Below are 19,171 nucleotides of genomic sequence, written 5' to 3' on the forward strand. Positions count from 1 at the left end.
TTCTTTCCTGTGAATGAGTTGCATATACTGTGAACCATAGCCTTCGTGCCTGATCCCTCGAAAGCATTGTGAGTATCCCTCTGTTGATTTGTGATGAACACCATCTGTTGAATTTGGCCGCGATCCCAACCCATCCGGGGATCCCCGCACTTCGGCGCCTCGGGTCAAGAATCCACCGGCCATGCGGACACTCTCATTCCTGGATTATTTGCCTCCTTGCATGCAGAACTTGCTGCTATTTGCTGTTTGTCTTGCACATCAGGCAAGTCCTGCAATTCAGGCTGTTATGTTGGAGATCCCCATTTCCATGTGTCCGGCGTGCTTAACGAGCAGTTGAGAACAGTCATGATGTGTATTGTATCGGCATACTTAAAGTATGCCATGATCACCGTTCAGTCATTATGCGGGCTTTCGACTTAAGATCGACATCCAACTTGCTTCCGGGACAATGCTACACCTGGTCTGCCTAGCTTTACTGTGTCATGCTGCCGGTGGTCTTCCCACCGCGGCAAGCCACCATGGACCACCGGTCATCGATCTCGACTACGCCAAGTATCAGGGTGTGCGTCTCGAAGCGGGGGTCGATGAATTCCTTGGGATGCGCTATGCATCTCCACCCATCGGTGATCGGAGATTTCGGGCGCCTCAGGATCCGTCTAAGAATGATACGCTGCAAAGTGCTACAGAGGTATTGTTCAGACATACCGTACCCACATATCGACGATAATCCCTCTGATCTTGTTCCTAGTACGGACCGATCTGCATCGGCGTGGACCAGGAAGAAGGCTCATCTGGGGATGTCAGTGAAGACTGCCTCTTCATCAACGTCTTCAAGCCATCCACGGCCACCCCTAAGTCAAAACTACCTGTGTGGCTCTTCATACAGGGTGGAGGCTACGCAGAAAACTCCAATGCCAATTACAACGGAACCCAAGTGATTCAAAGGTCTGGAGACGCTATTGTCTTCGTCACCTTCAATTATCGGGTGGGCGCCCTGGGCTTTCTGGCCAGCGAGAAAGTTAGACAGAATGGCGACCTGAATGCCGGGCTTCTAGACCAACGCAAAGCTCTCAGATGGGTCAAACAATACATCGAGAAGGTAAGGCATGTCGCCAGACAAATATAGCAGTGGTGCTGACATGATCAGTTCGGAGGAGACCCCGACCACGTCGTCATCCATGGGGTATCGGCGGGTGCTGGCTCCGTTGCCTATCATCTATCCGCTTATGGTGGAAAGGACGAAGATCTGTTCATCGGTGCTATCCTTGAGTCATCTTTTTGGCCCACCCAGCGAACGGTGTCGGAAATGGAGTTCCAGTTCGAACGATTCGTTAATGACACGGGTTGCTCCGCTGCTCGTGATCCCCTGGAGTGCCTGCGAGAACAGGACATTGCAACCCTTCAGAAAGGAAATACGGCGTCTCCATTTCCTGGGGGCAGCAGCTCACCCCTGCCGGACTGGTACTTCCTCCCTGTCACCGACGGCAGTCTAGTTCCGGACGAATTGTACAGCGCCTTTGAGGCCGGAAACTTCATCAAGGTTCCTGTCTTGGTGGGCGACGATACCGACGAAGGTTCGAATTTTGCCTACAACGCTAGCAGTAGCGCCGACGTGTCGCGCTTCTTCAAAAACAACTATCCAAACCTCAATACCCAGCAACTCGACGCGATCAACCAGGTTTATCCGCGCGGTGACCTGCTGCCACGGCATGCAGCATACTTTGGGGCTTCCTCCGCGGCATACGGCGACGCAACATTTACTTGTCCGGGAAATCACGTAGCGTCATCAGCTGCACGATACTTGCCAAATGCAGTGTGGAACTACCGGGTCAACATCATCGATCAATCGAACATCGCGGGTGGCATCGGTGTGCCGCACACGTTCGAGCTACCGGCGATCTTCGGAGCCGGATCAACCGGGACTCTAAGTAGCGATTCATCCTATCTGAGCTACAATGCACCTATAATTCCCGTTACGATGCATTACTTTATCAGCTTCGTCCAGGCACTGAATCCCAATCCGTATCGATATGCCACAGCGCCCGAGTGGAAGACGTGGGGCACTGGGCAGCGTCTCCGGCTACAGACGAATGATACTGCGATGGAGGCTGTGCCGGAGAGCTCGGTTCAGGATTGTGCGTTCTGGAAGAGCCTCAGTGTGACAATGGAGGTATAGTCCTGGGCTATGGGGAAGCTGTGGGTAGGGACTGTCAAGGGCACGGGTCGTGGTGCTGGGGTACCTGAGTGATGACTTACCTGTAGCGTAAATGTCATATAGTCGAGGCACGAAAGCACAATGTCATTCCACATCCTAGACCAGTGGGAGCCGGCCCGTGTCTTATGCGGCGAGTATACGAGCACGCCTTATCAACCATGGCATCGAGCAGTCACATGGGCTGATGGGCCAATCAGATATAGCAGTGACTCAGCACTTTCTTCCCGCACACGTTTTTCCGCGCCGATAAATTGATAAGAAATGGTAGTATTTATTTAGTATCCCCCAGTCGCTTGTGTGTCAAACCACCTGTTGGTTTCTTACCTTTTTGTCAGCCGTGGCTTTATAGATTATCATTGAGAGTCTGATACTTCTTTGAAGCGGTTCACCATGGCTGCCAAGAACCTCACCACAAAGGAATGGATCATTGCTCTTATTGAACCTGGGTTTCTTCTAGTCTGGGCCCTGCGCTGTAAGTGCGATACCTCTTGACCATCCCACATATTGCTGTGTCATCCGGACAATACTTTCAAGGCAAGCGAGGGATATCTGACATACCGAGCAGATTATGTCAAGGTCAACTTTGAGACCGTCTTTTGCAAAGGACAAATCTTCGCCCCTCTACTCCATCAAAGCAGACTGCGTGATGAAGCATTTGGCAAATTCTGGGTAGCTTTCAGCAGTTAGTCCACCACTGTCACTCCTGTCCACGAGAGCTTCAACCAGTTTCTCATCTGGAGGTATCACACACAACCCCTAACTCTCTCAGCCTACCTGCAAGCAAACGCCCCTTCATCACCACCACCTACCCAGATCCCCGACCAAATCATCCGCTCCTCAGACCTAATCCCACCCCTCCTATCTCGCGCCTCGGGAACCGTCCTCGACGTCGGCCCCGGCACAGGTACCCAAATGCCCCTTCTCCGCTCCCCAGCCATTAAGACCATCTACGGCGCGGAACCCTGTCACGGGCTTCACGCCGAACTGCGCGCCAGCGCCACCTCCCAAGGTCTCGAGGATAAATACAACATCCTCCCTTGTGGCGTAGAATCCGCAGACCTGATCCCCGTCCTTCAAAAGCAAGGCCTTCTTGCGACCGACACTTCAGACGTACCGTCCACCCTTGCAAAGCTCTCCGCAACTAAAGAAGGCGTCTTCGACACCATCGTCTGCGTGCGCGTCTTGTGCTCAGTCCCGGATATGCACCGCACCGTGCAGGATCTGTACACGCTTCTCCGACCGGGCGGAAAGATGCTCGTCGTCGAGCATGTCGTGAATCCATGGCGGACGCCCAAGGGGTCCGTCGTGGCAAGAGTGTTCCAGGCCTTGTATGGGTTCATGGGCTGGAGCTGGTACTTGGGTAATTGCTGTATGAATCGGGACACCACGTCGGCGTTGAAGCATGCGGCGGATCAAGATGGTGGGTGGGAGTCTGTGGAGTTGGAGAGCTGGTTCGAGAGTACGCCGATGCCGTATGTTGCGGGCATTTTGACGAAGAGGGGGTGAATTCGAATGATTAGTGGGGTTGGGGTTGTATACAAGCTCGAAGTATATACGGGGTTCGATAAGGAAGTCGGAACAATTGGGTGGTTGAACACTATGTTATTCTCTCCATCACACGGATACTTCGGAATATGTAGTAGGATGGAAGGGTCCGACCATTATTCGGACCCTTTCTTTCCCAGTAACAATTAACTCTCCGAATTATATACCCCGACTCGGTTGTAGAAAAACCCTCCGACTACTCCGTACAAAACCCCCCGAAGATTGAACCTCCGAGAGTTGAACCCCCCGAAGACCTCCCGACTCGGCATTTATCGGCGTTTATTTCCCGGTGACTTTTTCGGCGTTTCGGCGACTGAGTTGAACCCCCCGGTATTAATGCCGACCAACCGACCATCCGGAGGGAACGCCGACGATGGAATCGGTGATTCGGAATTCCGTTCAACTTCAAGAACTTGCTTTCGGGGGGACGATACACTTGGTCGGAGGGTTTATTGTATTAGAATCTCAGGTCAGTTAATACCATACGACGTCCTTTTGTCTTCAGGAAGGCTATCGATCGCCTATCCATGTCTAGTATTGCTTTGCCAAGATGTACGATAATGATAAAATGGACCAAACAAGTCGCCCGATGTGGTGAATCTATCTTCATTTGGGTATTCATTATGGTAGCTAATAGTCCGACTATGGTCCCAACTACCATTCCCGTTAATCGGGATTAGAGGATTCCAGCTCCGGGCACCGATGAGCGGGACAGTAGGTTCAAAGATGTATATACCATATTTGTGTGGAAGATGACTAAACAAGAATAGAAATTGGCAATGGAGGGAATATAGATATAAATGATTGCTTCACCTTCGTGTATCACAAGCATCACGATGCCTTTGAAGAAGGCCTTGATAGCTCGTTGCTTCATCGCCGTGATAGAAAAATGTGAGTACCAAAGCACATCCAGAGCCCATGGCGGACTCGGGATTACTCATTCAGGCTCTGAACAATAAATGTGGGCATGTTCAAGTTGATTTACCATAGTAGGGGGGACAAGGGCACTACTTGTAGTGCTGGGATTGAGGTGAGACTTTTGGTTCTGCAATTTCACCTAATGCATTCAATTACAATTGATATATCCTAGACATTTCCAAATTCTGCTGTAGTGGCTAGTATTTCTTGCTTATAAAAGGAACAGCGCATGATGAGTATCATGCTGGTATGGATGTATTATGGAAACCAAGGCGCTGTACTCACAATTGCCGTCCCAATGACGATGTCATTCGGTGATTGAATATTCACAACGCTTGAACTCTGAAAGCTAGGACTACATCTAATCTAGATATGGCTACCTAGATAACTTGAATCTACTTCGAGGAGTATTTTCATAATACTGACAATGCACAAAGATATACGGTGAGGCACACGACAGCAGGAAGCGTGGAGGCCGAATAAAAATAGCCGGATCGGCAAGCTTGAGCCGGACAAGCTTTCGCTAAATTCTTGGCTACCCACGTCCAGACCGTCAGGCAGCGCAGGCTGGCTGGTACCATCCAGCTAGTGCCACCCTTGAAGGCAACTGACGAACGCTGAATGGATGGTTCGCGGCTGCGCCACCATTTTGGGTACCGCTGCTGCCTAGTCCCCTCTTTTTCTTCCGAAGACCCTGCTGAACCTTGCCGGAGCGCGCGTGAACTTCTCACTGCACCCATCGACGAGCGTGCATCACCGATATGGCTTTTGAAGGCTCACGCGATCAATTCGAGGAAGGGGAGGCATCGTCTTCCCGCCTCCTCTCTAGGCACTCTCCATTAGAGATGGTTCCGGAGGTAGACTCCGATCAGGATGAGTCTCCCATTGAAGCTCTACCGCTCACCAACTTTGGCCCCAAACGGCGGCGACGGCGCACCACGACTCGAGTACAACGCAGCAGGCTGCGTAGTCTCTGCGGTCTGTGGAAATGCCGTCATCTGTATTGTCACATCCACCCGTACTCGCGACGAGCCATGCTCTGCCGATTCGTAAAACGTCCCTTCTGGGGCATCGTGATCGTGCTGTGAGTGCTACTCATCAACTGCATTGACAATGTACTAATCCCACCAAGCGGCCTTCTCAAATTCGCCTCGCTCTTCTGGTCGGGCCTGGTCTACCTCTTTCCCGACGACCTTGATGCTCGCCTCGACGCTTGGGTCTTCCCCGCCGGTCGGCCCTCCATTTTCTCGCATTGGACCACCCACGGCGTCGTCCCCGTGCGATGCCACTCGCACAACGACTACTGGCGCGACGTACCGCTGCATTCGGCCCTCAGCGCAGGATGCATCGGTGTGGAAGCCGACGTCTGGCTATCCAATGATGACCTGCTCGTCGGACACACCCCTTTCACACTCCACCACGAAGTTACGCTCCGCAGCCTGTACCTCAACCCCCTTCTAGATCTCCTCCAAAAGCACAACACCCGCTCGAGCCAACTCGAGCCCGCCCACCACCCCGGCAGCTTCCGCGCCGGTGTATTCTCCAGCGACCCATCCCAGACCCTGGTCCTGCTCATCGACTTCAAGGAGCAGCCGGAGGACACCTGGCCCGTGGTGATGGAGCAGCTGCAACCCCTCCGTGACGGCGACTACCTCACTTATTTCAACGGCACAGACGTCATCACTCGTCCTATCACAGTCGTCGCTACGGGGGATGCGCCTTTCGATCACATCACCGCCAACCAAACCTACCGGGACATCTTCTACGACGCCCCGCTGGACCAGCTCACTCTCCTTCCATCCAGCGCCGTGCAACCCGACCATCCCGATCCAGAGACAGAGCCTCTGTACTCGTACAAGAACAGCTACTATGCCTCCGTGGACTTTCGCAAGACCATCGGCAGTCTCTCTCGCAATCGCTTCTCGCAGGGCCAGCTGGAGCTGGTACGGAAGCAGATCGAAGCAGCGCATGCGCGTGGCTTGAAGGTGCGGTACTGGGGAACTCCGAGCTGGCCGCGCGGTCTGCGCAACCATGTCTGGCATGTGTTGGTGCGGGAGGGAGTGGATCTGATCAATGTGGATGATTTGAGGGAGGCTACGAGGCAGGATTGGAGGAAGCATCGGAGTTGGTTCTTTTGATTGGCTTACCGATGAGATAGTGGTACCAATGTTTCTGTGTATGTAGGTATGTCAGTATGGGAGTTATGAATATATGAATGTCACTTACTCATTGTAAAATGATTATGACCAATCCCGGTCTTGTGTGTACACTTTCTGTTAACTGTATCTCTCACGCATCTCCGGAGTGATAGTGTGTGCGGTATTGGCATATTCGGAATCGACCCAGTCCGCCCATTCCCAGTCAATCCACTCTCTCCATTCAAGAATCATGTTCCCCTTCCATCGCAGAATCGGCGAGATGTACTGACCCAGAAAATACTCCTTACCCTCGAGTATGGGCTCATCCAATGTTCGACCGAAGAGGGCACCTCCAAAGTCCAGAAACACCAGCCTCCTACCCCCGCGAGAGCCCGGTGGAACCATCATAACGTTCCTGTCACATACATCCGTAAGTAATATATCCTTTGTACTATAAACATGGGTTTCGAAATCTATCACGGATTTCATGATTTGCTGACGATCCTGTTGGGTGAAGCCGCTTGGGCCAACTTGTAACAATGAATTTCCCGGGATATGCTCAATCAAAATAAGGCGGACAGTTCGTAGATATGATTGATTTGCATCGGGATCATCGTCAATATCCCGACATTCGATGTCAGCAGAATAAGACCCGTAAAAGCGAGGTATCGGGCCCCCTTGAAGATCGGAGAGCATACGATACGTATGTGCCTCATGGGTGTAAAACCTATCCTCGCAGAGAAATGGATTGAGGTAGCCGCGGTGGTCATCGACGTAAAGCGGATCGAACACCTTAGCGACCAATTCACTTGTCCCCTGAAAAAGCTGCATATTCGACTCTGGATTGAGGATACGGACATTGAAGACTTGCGCACTATGTCCGTCACCAACTCTTATCGGGTCCAAGACCTCGAGTTCGACAGTGTCTGGTCCAAGGTCCCCTGGTAGGGGAGGGTTTTTGCAGCATCGTGCCACTGGACCAAGTTGTGCTCTTTCTTCTCTCCCATGCTCGAAGTTACGACACCCGTCCAGAGTCACAGGTGTGGGTGCTGGAGTAATATGTGACCGGACGGTGAATTTCCACCCCTTGGTATAGGGAATCGGGGGCTTGGCGAGATCACTTTCAAAGAAGTCCATGTTGACTAGCTTAGCGAAATGTATGACAAAGAAGGTAGGTAGTAGTTATACGGGGATTCTAGGGTCACCAGATTCTGGTCGCAGTAACTAGTGGTAGGACTGAACTATAAGTAATGGAATGACTGGTCTTCCTGGCGACAACTGCAAAAGTTGAAGGCCCCTGTCGGTGCAGGAATTATCCGCCTCCGAGAGCCGGATCCCCGTTGCCGCGCGACCGCAGCCCTGCCATGTATGCGCTGCAATTGATCGTACCTAGCGAAGCTAGGCCACGGAAACAGGTGATATGAAAACTAGAATTTCATTGGCGTTGATAAAAATAACTCAAGAGACCTACGGGTGGGTGGTAAGTCCAAAGTAAGATCGTTTCTCCTTATTCTGAAACAAGGCTAGCAGAGCCTTCTGGTTGGAGTCCAAAGTTGCCGCTGAAGTGTACGTTAATGCTAAGTATTGGCCATCCACGGATGTGTCGCATGTCAGAGCCTCGTTGGCTCTATTCTATAATTGGGTCTGTTCGAGCCGGCAACTAGAGTATACTATAAACGCTGATGTGCCGGCGCTTGCCATTTGCGCATTCCTATTGGTTTATTGGCGGGCCGTGTGATTACATGAATTATGCAATAGCTTCTTGGTGATAACTGACACCGGCGCTTAAGATGTTATTGGCCACGACTGATTTCGACGACCGAGCCTCGTTGTGGTACAGCGGCTACGAGAATCCCTGGCATGTCTTGTTATGCTAGTTGGTTCCCAGGCATTGAGCAGAGCGTCTGAATTGGGGTGATTGTCATCGCCCGTTTCTGACTATCTTGTGAGATAACAATTGAAGTGGTTAGTTCAGTCGTAAGGTGTAAGCGAGGTGGCACACTGGTGCGACCAGGCAGTTAAGGGTGCCAAGCGCAGGACTTCATGAAGAGGATAGAGACCAACCATGAATAATGGCATCAAGATGAGCAGGAGTGGGATACCTGAAGTCCGTATATCTCCTTGGTGAATACGGTATTGCTTCTCAGTCTGATACTGCGACGCTACGCTCTGTAGCAAACCGCCATTCCATGGTAGGCTTTTCTCGCTTTGTGTGCAATGGGGACACCACACCTTCTGCCTACGCCTTGTTGATGCGATAGAACTGGACGAAATTACTTTTCAACAGTTTTTCGGATCCTCTCTGGATGTCTTAGCCAGGATTCTGTTAAAACAATGATTCTACAAACGAAAAATCACTTTCAATCGCAACATGAAAGTCACTGGTGCACCGACGATATACATGCACGTCCGACATCGAAGTGATTTACTTGGAACATCTAGTTCGGATCGGTAGTGGCATCAGTATTTCCGTATTTCCGTTAGCCACGTCGTACAATCCGATGCTGTCATGACTCGACGATTCTGCAACACAGATGAGAATCGCATTCTTTTCTCGCGTCTGACAATAGAAACGGACCTAGTGCGGCTATGCGGGCGATTAGAAGATGAAAGTGCTATAGTTAGGAGGGTCTGTCCACGAGGATACATTCTAGTAGGCATATGACGTGGACGATGACATTGGCCAGGATCCGATTTGTGGAGGCTTAAGTCGGGGACCCCACACTGGATCCAGTGTACTTATGCAGGTCATGCTACGATAGTTAGTATTCTCGAAGGACAGTCGAAGGAATAGTGGGTCTACTAGCTACGGTCAAAGGCACTGGCAACTTCAATTGTGAAGGGTATGAAAAAAAATCTGTATTCAAACAGTAGTATGTCCAAGGGTCATCGCTGAAAGTTCGACAAATGCAAAACTATGTACATCAATGCTTCGTATCACCAATTCATGGTAAAGTAATCTCTTTCTTTCTTTCTTTTTTTTCTTTTTACAACTTCTCCTGGGTCTTGCTGGACTTGTTGAAGCGCTCGAAGGAAGAGACCGGGGGAGCGGAGTTGGGGTTGGGGTGGTGCTTCTTCAGAGCCATGGTGACGTTGTACTCCAGGTCGAGGTCGGCCTTGGGGTCATTGGGCTTGGGCTTGAAGTCGACAACCAGGTCGTCCTTAACAGCGAAGACGGAGTCGATGTCGAGATGAGGGTCGTCGCTGGGGTAGATCTGGTTGATGACGGTGGCGTAGTCGGGGTGGGTGATCATCAGGTGGATGTGGGCAGGACGCATGGGAGAGCGGTCCATGAGGTTGAGAAGGACACCGGCAGGACCGTCGGTGGGGAGAGAGTAGGGAGTCGGGTGGTAGCAGTACCAGTAGAACTCGCCCTTCTCGTTGGAGCGGAACTTGCCGCGAAGGTTGTTCTCACTTTGGTTGGGGTCCTGGAAATCGTACTGGCCGTTGGCGGAGGCTTGCCAGATGTCCAGGACGGCACCGACGATGGGAGCGCCCGTCTCCATGTCCTTCAGAACACCGTGCATGTAGGTGACCTTTCCGTTGGGGTTGGGGTCCTGGATGATGCTGTCGCCAAGCTCACGGAAGGGAGCGTTGGGGGACCAGAAGGGGCCGAGAATGACGTTGGAGGTGGGGGTGAGACCCTGCTCGGTGACGATCTTGTTGGCGATCTCATCGACAAGACTGTGGGGAGATACGAGTTAGTTTGTTTTCTCTGAGTGCGAGGTGATCGCTATTGTTGTGTGGTGAACTTACGATTCCAGACCGATAACATCGCAGATACGGTGGCACTCGTTACGGATGGGAGTGCTAATCTTTCCAATGGAGTTGATGAACTCAACACCAAGCATCCACTCAGCGGGAGTGAGCTCGACCTCACGAGCGAAGTCGTGGATGTGCTTGATCAGGGAGCCAAGGATCACACGAGCACGCTCGGGGGTCTTGGGTCCCATGGCATTGATCACATAGGGAGTGAAGTTGGGGTCGAAACGGCTGTTGGTAGACATGTTGTCTCTCTGTGTGTGTGTGTGTATGTGTGGTGAAGAGGAGGAAAGGAAAGGAAGTGAGAGTTGAGAGAGGATGAGATGGAGAGGAGTGAATGAGAAACAAAAACCCAGCGAGGTCTGGAGGGTCTATATACACAGTGAGTTTGGTCGTGGCGAGTGTGAATAGAACGGCGAGCGACGGCAAATCGATCGGCTACAACTCCGTGTGGGGACAGTGCGACGGTCCCAGACACTCAAAGTTACCGTTACCACCTGCCGACGGATATGATGGGTTGCATGATGCGATGTTTCAGTTTTCGCAGTCCGTAGTGGGAACAGCCGAACGACGGCAGGTTGCATTTGCCTTGCCGAATTAGCAGGAACACCTGCATATCAAAATCGATAATTGATTTTGATATCAAGCTGCATTGCTGCGCGGTGATCCCCGGGGATGCTCTTACCCGCGGGTAATTGCTCGCTGGCTTCCCCAGCCTCTCCGCCTTCCTATCCGGACTATCTCCCCCTCGACGAACTGTTTTTCCGCCCTGCCATTCACCTACCGACCAGCAGTCCTGCTGGAAATGGGCTGATTATACCCCTGGATTAGGTCTTGATGCACAATTATTTCTGTAATGTGAACCAATCAAGATGGTTCAAGTAATCCTCCTCTGGGAGCAGCTGAGCTTCTAACAGCTCTCAGATTTTGTTTTCCGGATTTCTTCAGTATCCTCCCCATGCCAGTGTAGATAAGCACACAGAATAGTTCAGTATTGTTAGTCTACGTCTTCCATCCCTTCTACAAAAGCCCGGTCATAATCGATGTCCTGGGAGTCCTTCTGTGCTGCGAGGAATTCTGCCGGCAAGTCGACGGCTGGCAATCCGGGGGCGGGGGCGGGGTGACTGCCGGGGGAAAAACAAAAACAGGCGCCCTTCCCCAAAGAGGACAGCGGTGTAACCGCCTTTACTTTTTGACGGGTTCTGATTGGTGCTCACGCTTTCCGGCCTCGAAGCCGACATGAGGCCGGCATCCGGACAGGACCCCGTTGCCGCTGGGCACGTGCCATGCTTGATCTCGGGATTGACCAGCGGGGCGGCATACCGATGCCCCGGGAAGCAAAACCCCAGGTCGACCGCGCTGCAGTATAGGGCATTATCCGGGGTGAAGATTAACCACGGCTACCCCTGGATGTCGTATGATTGTAAGCCGGGGGAGGGTGGATCTACCCTCTTCCCTTTGAACATGGTATCGCTGCCGACACTTCCGTGAGTACTGCGGATGAGCTACCGGTAAAATCAAGCATCTACTGCCGTGATAGGATACATCCTTTACCACATCAGGCCATATGTGTCGGTAAGAACGGAATAACCAGTCCTATGTCGAATCAACTCGTCATTTCCGAGAAAATCACGTATTTCAGGCCAGATTGGACAACATCTGTAAAAGAAGGAGACGGTGTCATACCAGCCTCTCCCCCAGGCCTCGTATACACTCTGTCCCGAGTAGTTCACGCCAGCCTGATAATTTAGCTCCCCTAAGCTGAGCTAACCTGACTCAGGTGGTTAGACTTCATTGGAGCGCGTCACCCGCCTTACGATCTATGCACCATGGAGCCTAGCCACGTGCAACCAGCTTTAGTGAAGTGGATCGTACATTCACCAGTACACCACAAATAGACACGGAGGACAGGTATAATAGGAGCCCCTAGTGGCCTGGCTAGCCGCAAGAGGCAACCAAGGAACTTTCTACGTTGTCAGTGCTTCCAAGCCTCGACATGCTATCCGTCATTGACAAGCGGATCCCATCAAGGACAAACGAATCCCCGGAGCGGACACCTGGGCCGCTCCCACTCCTTCCCCGGATGTTTTCAAACCTTCTATTCATGAATACGTTTCCGGCAGGGACCAGACTAGGTCATACTTGCAGTAGTCCGCCCACCTAGTGCTCTCTTGGCTACGATCTCATAGCGCCTGAGGCACCAATTGGACTTTAGAACGGTCTAGACTGGGCTCTGTATGCTGTTCGACTAGCTTAGCACGGCCCGTTCCTGGCTGATGATCCATTGGTGCAATCCCTGTAGTCGAGTGGTCTCAGTATGTGGTTCGTCATTGTCCAACGTTTGTGGGGGGACCAGTGTACACTTGCAGTGCGTGTCGTTGAGCAAATCATTTGGCTTAGATTGACTGTCACCATTTCACATAGAAGGTCTATCGACCTGTTGTCAGTCATCATTCTTTTTAAGTAGAGTTTTTTGTCCGTGGCACTCATACCTTGGGAGCGGTACAGATTTGGACTTGTCTAATTGCGGAAGTCTTTTGTCTTGCTTTCTGCTAGGAGGGTTCCTTCTATTGCTCAGTGTATTATAAAGTAGCTTTATTGAGCTGTCTAGAGTCTCCGGTAGATTTTCCTTCTTAAGATACCAGATCTTAGCTGGATGCCTATATTCATGCGCCCGAAGTTGCGCTTTGCTCACGTCATTGTACGAGGACTAGTTCTGGTGTAGATATATATTTCCACAGTCCCACATCAATTGTACGGGAGACAACGAACACCCTTCCAATTATAAGCAGTTATACCGTACAGCAAAAGACAAATACCTGTAAGTGTCACACTGATATTCGATAATGGATATTGCAACGCAAACAGTCATTACTCATACTCAAGCCATTACTACTTCGGGCGAACATTGGATAGTTGTGCCTCAGGCATCCATTATTTCTACGCAACGCCAAGAATAGTATCCCAGGGGCGAAACGTAGGAATCAATTAGCGGCAATGAATAGTAGAGTTCCCAATTGCAGCCACCGCCATCGTCCCATCCACGAATCAATCTAAATTTGCTCCTCTGCTCCCATGGTCGCCTCGTTGCCGATGCATGGTACATTGTTCCTCCGCTCCGGGCAGTCGGTTGGGGGACAGACCCGATCCTGCCCGGCGCGGCAGTTACGCTATCCGGCGCCGCCCGGCCAATGCAGGCTCGGTAGTTTGAGGCCCGTCAGCATCCGTGATCTTCTCCTCTTTTGGGTCCTGCCCGGCTTTACTTGTCGCCGAGCTGGAGACGTGGTCCAAGCAGCGGTCACACGCGAGTTCATTGGCCACATTCGAGGTAAGGATGATCATGCGCATGGTTAGTGGTTACATTTACTATCGATTGAGCAAAAAGCCAATTGCCCTTGGGGTTGGCCGTACCAGCGACTTAGAATCCCTCTGATTCGCACTCCCCTCCCATCGATGACGCTGATCCTGGCCACCTACGGACAGCTTCTCCGCACTGGCTCTCCACCGCCCCAGCACCACCCCGGATTTCCACTGGCGCGTCCATCCATTGCATCAAGGTTATGATATCAAACTCATCCCAATTTTGAGATTCCCATCTCATCAGCGAGCATCATCACTCAATTAGATCGAAGATTAAGCTCAATTCACCATGCCGCCATGTGCGTTCCAGATACTCTCCGTCGATCCCCCGCTTGGAGAAGACGATCGAGCTGGCCCCTGGCTATGGAGAGAGACTACTATTCACCTCCTATTTAGTTGATAGACGAGTCCGTCCCCAGCAGCATACACCTCCAGTATACTACTTCCAATTCTTCATGATCTCGATACAATGCCTTCCGAAAATCTCTCCATCTTCCCTTCAGCATCAATGTCGTCCACCCCCAGCTCCCAGGAGAAACCGCCAACCACAGACCCAACCCTCGTGAGAACAAACACCTCCACAGCAACTCCCAATGACTCCTTCCACTTCGACTTCGGGCCCCTCGCCCACGTCAACACCGCAGGGACCGCCTATCCTGCATTCGCAGGCGAACTGCAACCAGGTCTCTGGAAGCCCCAGAAGCGTCGCAAAATCGCCAATCCTGCACCTTTAGGGTTATGCGGGTTCGCGCTCACGACATTCCTTCTGGGCTGCATTAACATGCAAACGCTGGGAATCGCCACTCCGAACATCATTGTTGGCCCTGCATTCGCATACGGGGGTCTTGTTCAGCTTCTCGCGGGCATGTGGTACGTTACATCCATTTCTCCCCCCGTCCGAACCAGAAACCCAATTCAACAGACCAACCAAATTAAACCCTAACCACTAACTCGTAAACCAGGGAAATGGCCGCCGGGAACACCTTCGGTGCGACCGCCCTCTCCTCCTACGGCGGCTTCTGGATCTCGCTATCCATCGTCTTCACCCCGGGCGGGTTCGACATCCAGGGGGCATACAAAGCAGCAGATAATGGTAGCATGGGGATGTTTTACGATGCATTCGGATTATTCCTAATGGTAATCCCATCCACCCCATTAACCCTACCACAAAGTACTAATAATAATAAATAATTCCAGGGCTGGTTCATCTTCACCTTCCTCCTCTGGCTCTGCACGCTGAAATCGACCTACGTATTCTGCGCCCTCTTCGCCGCCGTCGACATCGCCTTGCTCCTCCTAGCCATCGGGTATATCCACCGCGAGGCGCCGGAGGTGCCGAACGCGAAGATCATCAAAGCCGGTGGGTTCTTTGCCCTGCTGGGCGCGTTTGGGGCGTGGTATGTGGCCCTGGCGGGCATCGCGGACGATAGTAATAGTTTCTTTATCGTGCCGGTGTTTCATTTCCCGTGGTCGGAGAAGGGGAGGGAGTCGAGACGGAAGGTGGTAGAGCAGGAGCAGGAGCAGGTGGGAAGGGGGGAGAGTGGGGAGAGTGTATGAGTTTAGTTTATGTCGATTATGCGGGTGTATGTATCTTTGTATGTTTGTATGTTTGTATGCATGTAATGAGTGATGAGGATTGACTGGTGTCTTGGGATTGGGATTGGGATTGGGTACTTTGGGCTTCTGCTTCTGCTTCTGCTTCTGCTTTTGCTTCTGCTTCTGCTTCTGCTGCTACTTCTGCTTTTAATGACTGTTTGGGATGGATGGTAAGGGTATGAATATGAGTGGGTCTTAGGCGCTTGGGTTGGGATGTGAGCTTGCTGTTACAGTACTTGTCTTTCTTCTGTGTATTATGCTCTCCCATGCTAGAGTAGATACGACTGTATGACACATCAAAGCTAGATCATGATATATGTATTATCATATTGCCGTTGAATAACACTATTTGAGATACAAATTAAATGCTGTATCACAGTATCTCAACCCATCATCAACTGTACATCCGAACTGATCGACGCAATATCTCCACCCCACAGCACCCATTCACACAAAGAAAGTATCACCACACCCTTAAATACTCCCCCACCCGCCTCCACCGTGGCATCGCATAATAATCATCCAACTGCCGAATCTCCTCCCCGCTCAACACTGCCCTTCCAGTAACCAAATCAGCAGTGTCTGGATTGCGCCACTCCGTCCGAAAGACAATTTTATACATCACTGTAGCAACAATAATCAAGATGAGTCCGATGGTATATGAGAAAAAGTTGTATGCTGAGAAGGAATCGTCGATCTGTTATCAATCAGTCAATTGATCATAATTATCAATGAGGTTAAGGTTTAAAGTGGGTGACAGATAGGGGGTGGGTGTCTTACTGGCTTAATCCCCAAATAGAGAATACAGACTAAGAGGAACGTCGAGATGATAAGGGCAATAACCGGGGCTAGTGGCCATAGGGGGGAGTGCCATGCGTACGCTGGGCTTGTTAGGAGGGTACTATTCTGCGCTTTGATGGCAGCGCGGAAGCGGAAGGAGGTGAAGGCGATGATGGCCCAGTTGATGAAGAAGGAGGCGCTGGTTATGGCGATGAGCCAGTTGAGGACTTCAAGACTACCGGCTATGTTCATTCCGTTAGTTATTCTATGGGATCTATAGATGAGGTATCGAAGGCTTTGAGGAAGGGACTAACCGCTCAAGTTCATGTAGGTGAGTATAACTCCCACAACGGCAGTAATGGCAAGTGCCCATCTCGGACGGCCCTTTTCATCAACTCTGGCTATGAAGGAGGGTAATAGTCTTTGAAGGGCCATCGTGCGCAGGATGCGTGATGGAAGGAATATGCCTTCTAGAGCGATGGCCAGGAGTCCAATAATTAAGCATGCGTTGATGAAACTGGGTATACCTCTGATTCCTGCGTCTTCGACGGCAATCACAAAGGGAGACGTAGTCACGCTGGAACCGCCTAATAGGCGCGAGTCATCTGAGGGAACGATGATCGAGACGAGAACCACCGAAACTAGGTAGAATACTGCTACTCGCCATGGGACCAGATTGGCTGCGTGTGCCATGGAATAGCGGGGCGATTCGGCTTCGCCGCCCATGACCCCGATGAAGACCTGGTCACCGGTGGCCCAGATGGCGAGTAACGCGGCGTTGGCAAGCCCCTGCATTATAGGTCAGCTTTGAGTGGAAGACGGGTTGAATGAATGTACTCACCCCAAAACCGTTTTTGAAGGCGGGCAGTTCTGTCCATGTACTTCCATCTCGGACGTACCCAGATGGACCGGCACCGCCAATTATGGCCAATGAGATGATGGTAATAAAGAAGAACAGTAGCACCTTGACCAAGGACCCAAAGTATTCAAGCCAACCGAAATACTTGTTCGGCACCAAGAAAACCGCCAAACAGCAGACCAGGAATATCGTGACTACCTCAGTGTAAGCCAACTACCTTCCACACAATGGAGAGGCAGACTTACGCAAAGCCGCTTCAGGAATAGCCCCAGCGGCCCAAAAGTTGACCAAAAGTACGAAGAAGGTCGCTTCCGACGCAAACACAGTGGTCCAACCTAACAATCGATGAGTTCAGATGGCCGTCCTCCAAACCTCGTGCCTGTCCACTCACCCAACCATTCCGCAAGACCAGCACCAAAAGCCAATGCTGGATCAACCCATCGGTCGGCGTAGTCGATGTAGTTGCCTGACGTGGGAAAAGCGATCGTCATCTCCGACAATGCTTGCAGGTTGGCCCAGACCCCGATGCAGACGATCAAATAGCCTATGAACATGTTGCCTGGGCCTCCTTCGGCTAGGGCTTTCCCCGTTGCTATGAACAGACCACTTCCAACATTCGAACCCAAAGATATTACCTATGATCATAAGCATTAGTTGGTAGCAACGAGATGTGGCCATGGGCGGCGTACGTGAATCAGGCGTGGAGTTAATGTTCGATGAAGTTTTCCGAATCCTTCCACATCGGACTCTATCTGACCTTCACCCACTGAGTGTGTGGGTGTGAGCTCGAGTGGTTTCTCCCTGCATACTTTTGTTTGGCCCTCTGGGCCATTGGTCTGTTCGAATTGTGATTTCATGGCATCAAGCTCAGTACTAGGTCACCTTGCAGGAAGTCGAGAGATTGCCAAACCGAGGAACGAGAAAACGACTTTCAATCATAGGTGTTGAAAATAAGGCATGTAACTATCTATCGCAGTAGTTTACCTTCGCTCTCGCCTTCCTAATCCAGGATCTCCGCACTGATAAGAGCCAAGCAGCGGTCGATACGACTCGCTCGTGGCTTATCGCTGGTCAGCCAAGCGGGGAGTCGGACCTTAGTTGACAGCTGCTAAAGCAGGGCGCTATGAGCAAGATAAGACATATAGTGAGTGCTCGTGCGGAGACAACTCAATCAGCACTATTAGCTTATCAGAAATTCTGAGGCACCGAGTCCATGGAGTCGGCCAGATCTGGGGGTGTCTTTGGCCAACGTGGATAAGTTGCTGGACCGAACGTATCTGGAGGTGATAGAATATACGGCAGAAGGCATAGTAAGTTGTCCAACGTTTACTACCGCAACATCGAAAGCAAGTAATTCTAGTATGTTAGTGCCTGGGACATAGCCCCGTGCGTGACCTGCAGTGGGAAACTCAAGTCCTTGGGCGCTTGCACTGCCGTCTGCCGGCGTGTCAGAGGATTCCAGCCCCATGCTCCGATCAGTTACTTGAAACGGTCCGCTGCTCAGCATGTAGCCGTGTTGAACGGATCACATTGTCTGTCCCATCGATCCAGGATCAATGCAACCGAGGTACCGAGTGTGGGTGACGGCAGCTCTGCCGCATTCTGCACAAGGCGGCGCCCTATCATAACCATCCGTCAGTAACGGAACCTTAAGCCATCTACGGTATTAAGTCACTACCACTAAGTAAATGCTGCCTGCGTGCAGACAGACAGCTCTTCCCAGGTCGTCTGGTCGGTGAGGACAGTGCAAGGAGGTGGCCCAGCCAGGCGCGATGGGCGCTCACAGTCGAGCTTCCGCCTCTCACACATCGAACACTGAGGCCGCGCTCGGTCGCATCGCACCTTGCCGGCTCGACTGTGGAAGTAAGTGCGGTGGGATGCCATGATGCGATGTCTGTATCTAATCTAAGTTGAAGAAACACCCAAGGAAGACTATCTCGACCTGTGACAGTGGTTGCGATATATACACTCATCACGATTGGCTGTTCGTGCGGGGTT

At 51.5% G+C, this 19,171-nt stretch overlaps 7 protein-coding genes across 7 annotated transcripts; 3 read left to right on the forward strand and 4 right to left on the reverse strand.

Annotated features, from left to right (window-relative positions):
- Window positions 1-448: 448 nt before the first annotated feature.
- ASPBRDRAFT_134047 (uncharacterized protein) lies at window positions 449-3,721 on the forward strand (the record flags this gene model as incomplete). Its single annotated transcript, XM_067618570.1, has 6 exons — window positions 449-688; window positions 749-1,099; window positions 1,148-2,170; window positions 2,597-2,687; window positions 2,781-2,897; window positions 2,985-3,721. 6 exons carry the CDS (start codon window positions 449-451, stop codon window positions 3,719-3,721), a joined length of 2,559 nt encoding a protein of 852 aa, XP_067475335.1.
- A 1,802-nt stretch (window positions 3,722-5,523) lies between these two features.
- Window positions 5,524-6,816, forward strand: ASPBRDRAFT_134246 (uncharacterized protein; the record flags this gene model as incomplete). The annotated part of the gene is made up of 2 exons (XM_067618588.1): window positions 5,524-5,762; window positions 5,811-6,816. The coding sequence occupies 2 exons, from the start codon at window positions 5,524-5,526 to the stop codon at window positions 6,814-6,816; spliced, it is 1,245 nt and encodes a 414-aa protein (XP_067475336.1).
- A 138-nt stretch (window positions 6,817-6,954) lies between these two features.
- Window positions 6,955-7,953, reverse strand: ASPBRDRAFT_134084 (uncharacterized protein; the record flags this gene model as incomplete). Its single annotated transcript, XM_067618572.1, has 1 exon — window positions 6,955-7,953. The coding sequence occupies one exon, from the start codon at window positions 7,951-7,953 to the stop codon at window positions 6,955-6,957; it is 999 nt and encodes a 332-aa protein (XP_067475337.1).
- A 1,780-nt stretch (window positions 7,954-9,733) lies between these two features.
- On the reverse strand, window positions 9,734-10,947 carry ASPBRDRAFT_184818 (putative catechol dioxygenase). Its single transcript, XM_067620032.1, has 2 exons — window positions 10,573-10,947; window positions 9,734-10,500 (listed from the first exon to the last, which is right to left on the reverse strand). Exons 1-2 carry the CDS (start codon window positions 10,821-10,823, stop codon window positions 9,804-9,806), a joined length of 948 nt encoding a protein of 315 aa, XP_067475338.1. The 5' UTR covers window positions 10,824-10,947; the 3' UTR covers window positions 9,734-9,803.
- A 3,499-nt stretch (window positions 10,948-14,446) lies between these two features.
- Window positions 14,447-15,495, forward strand: ASPBRDRAFT_133597 (acetate uptake transporter family protein; the record flags this gene model as incomplete). Its single annotated transcript, XM_067618529.1, has 3 exons — window positions 14,447-14,808; window positions 14,901-15,075; window positions 15,136-15,495. The coding sequence occupies 3 exons, from the start codon at window positions 14,447-14,449 to the stop codon at window positions 15,493-15,495; spliced, it is 897 nt and encodes a 298-aa protein (XP_067475339.1).
- A 502-nt stretch (window positions 15,496-15,997) lies between these two features.
- On the reverse strand, window positions 15,998-18,030 carry ASPBRDRAFT_134144 (uncharacterized protein; the record flags this gene model as incomplete). The annotated part of the gene is made up of 7 exons (XM_067618577.1): window positions 15,998-16,231; window positions 16,315-16,556; window positions 16,629-17,103; window positions 17,156-17,367; window positions 17,419-17,508; window positions 17,565-17,808; window positions 17,863-18,030. The coding sequence occupies 7 exons, from the start codon at window positions 18,028-18,030 to the stop codon at window positions 15,998-16,000; spliced, it is 1,665 nt and encodes a 554-aa protein (XP_067475340.1).
- Window positions 18,031-18,767: 737 nt separating this feature from the next.
- Window positions 18,768-19,160, reverse strand: ASPBRDRAFT_317779 (uncharacterized protein). The gene has a single exon (XM_067622934.1). The coding sequence runs from the start codon at window positions 19,055-19,057 to the stop codon at window positions 18,854-18,856; it is 204 nt and encodes a 67-aa protein (XP_067475341.1). The 5' UTR covers window positions 19,058-19,160; the 3' UTR covers window positions 18,768-18,853.
- Between the last annotated feature and the right edge of the window lie 11 nt (window positions 19,161-19,171).

This window comes from Aspergillus brasiliensis, assembly GCF_001889945.1.
Source record: "Aspergillus brasiliensis CBS 101740 unplaced genomic scaffold ASPBRscaffold_13, whole genome shotgun sequence".
In the NCBI taxonomy this organism is placed as follows: domain Eukaryota; kingdom Fungi; phylum Ascomycota; class Eurotiomycetes; order Eurotiales; family Aspergillaceae; genus Aspergillus; species Aspergillus brasiliensis.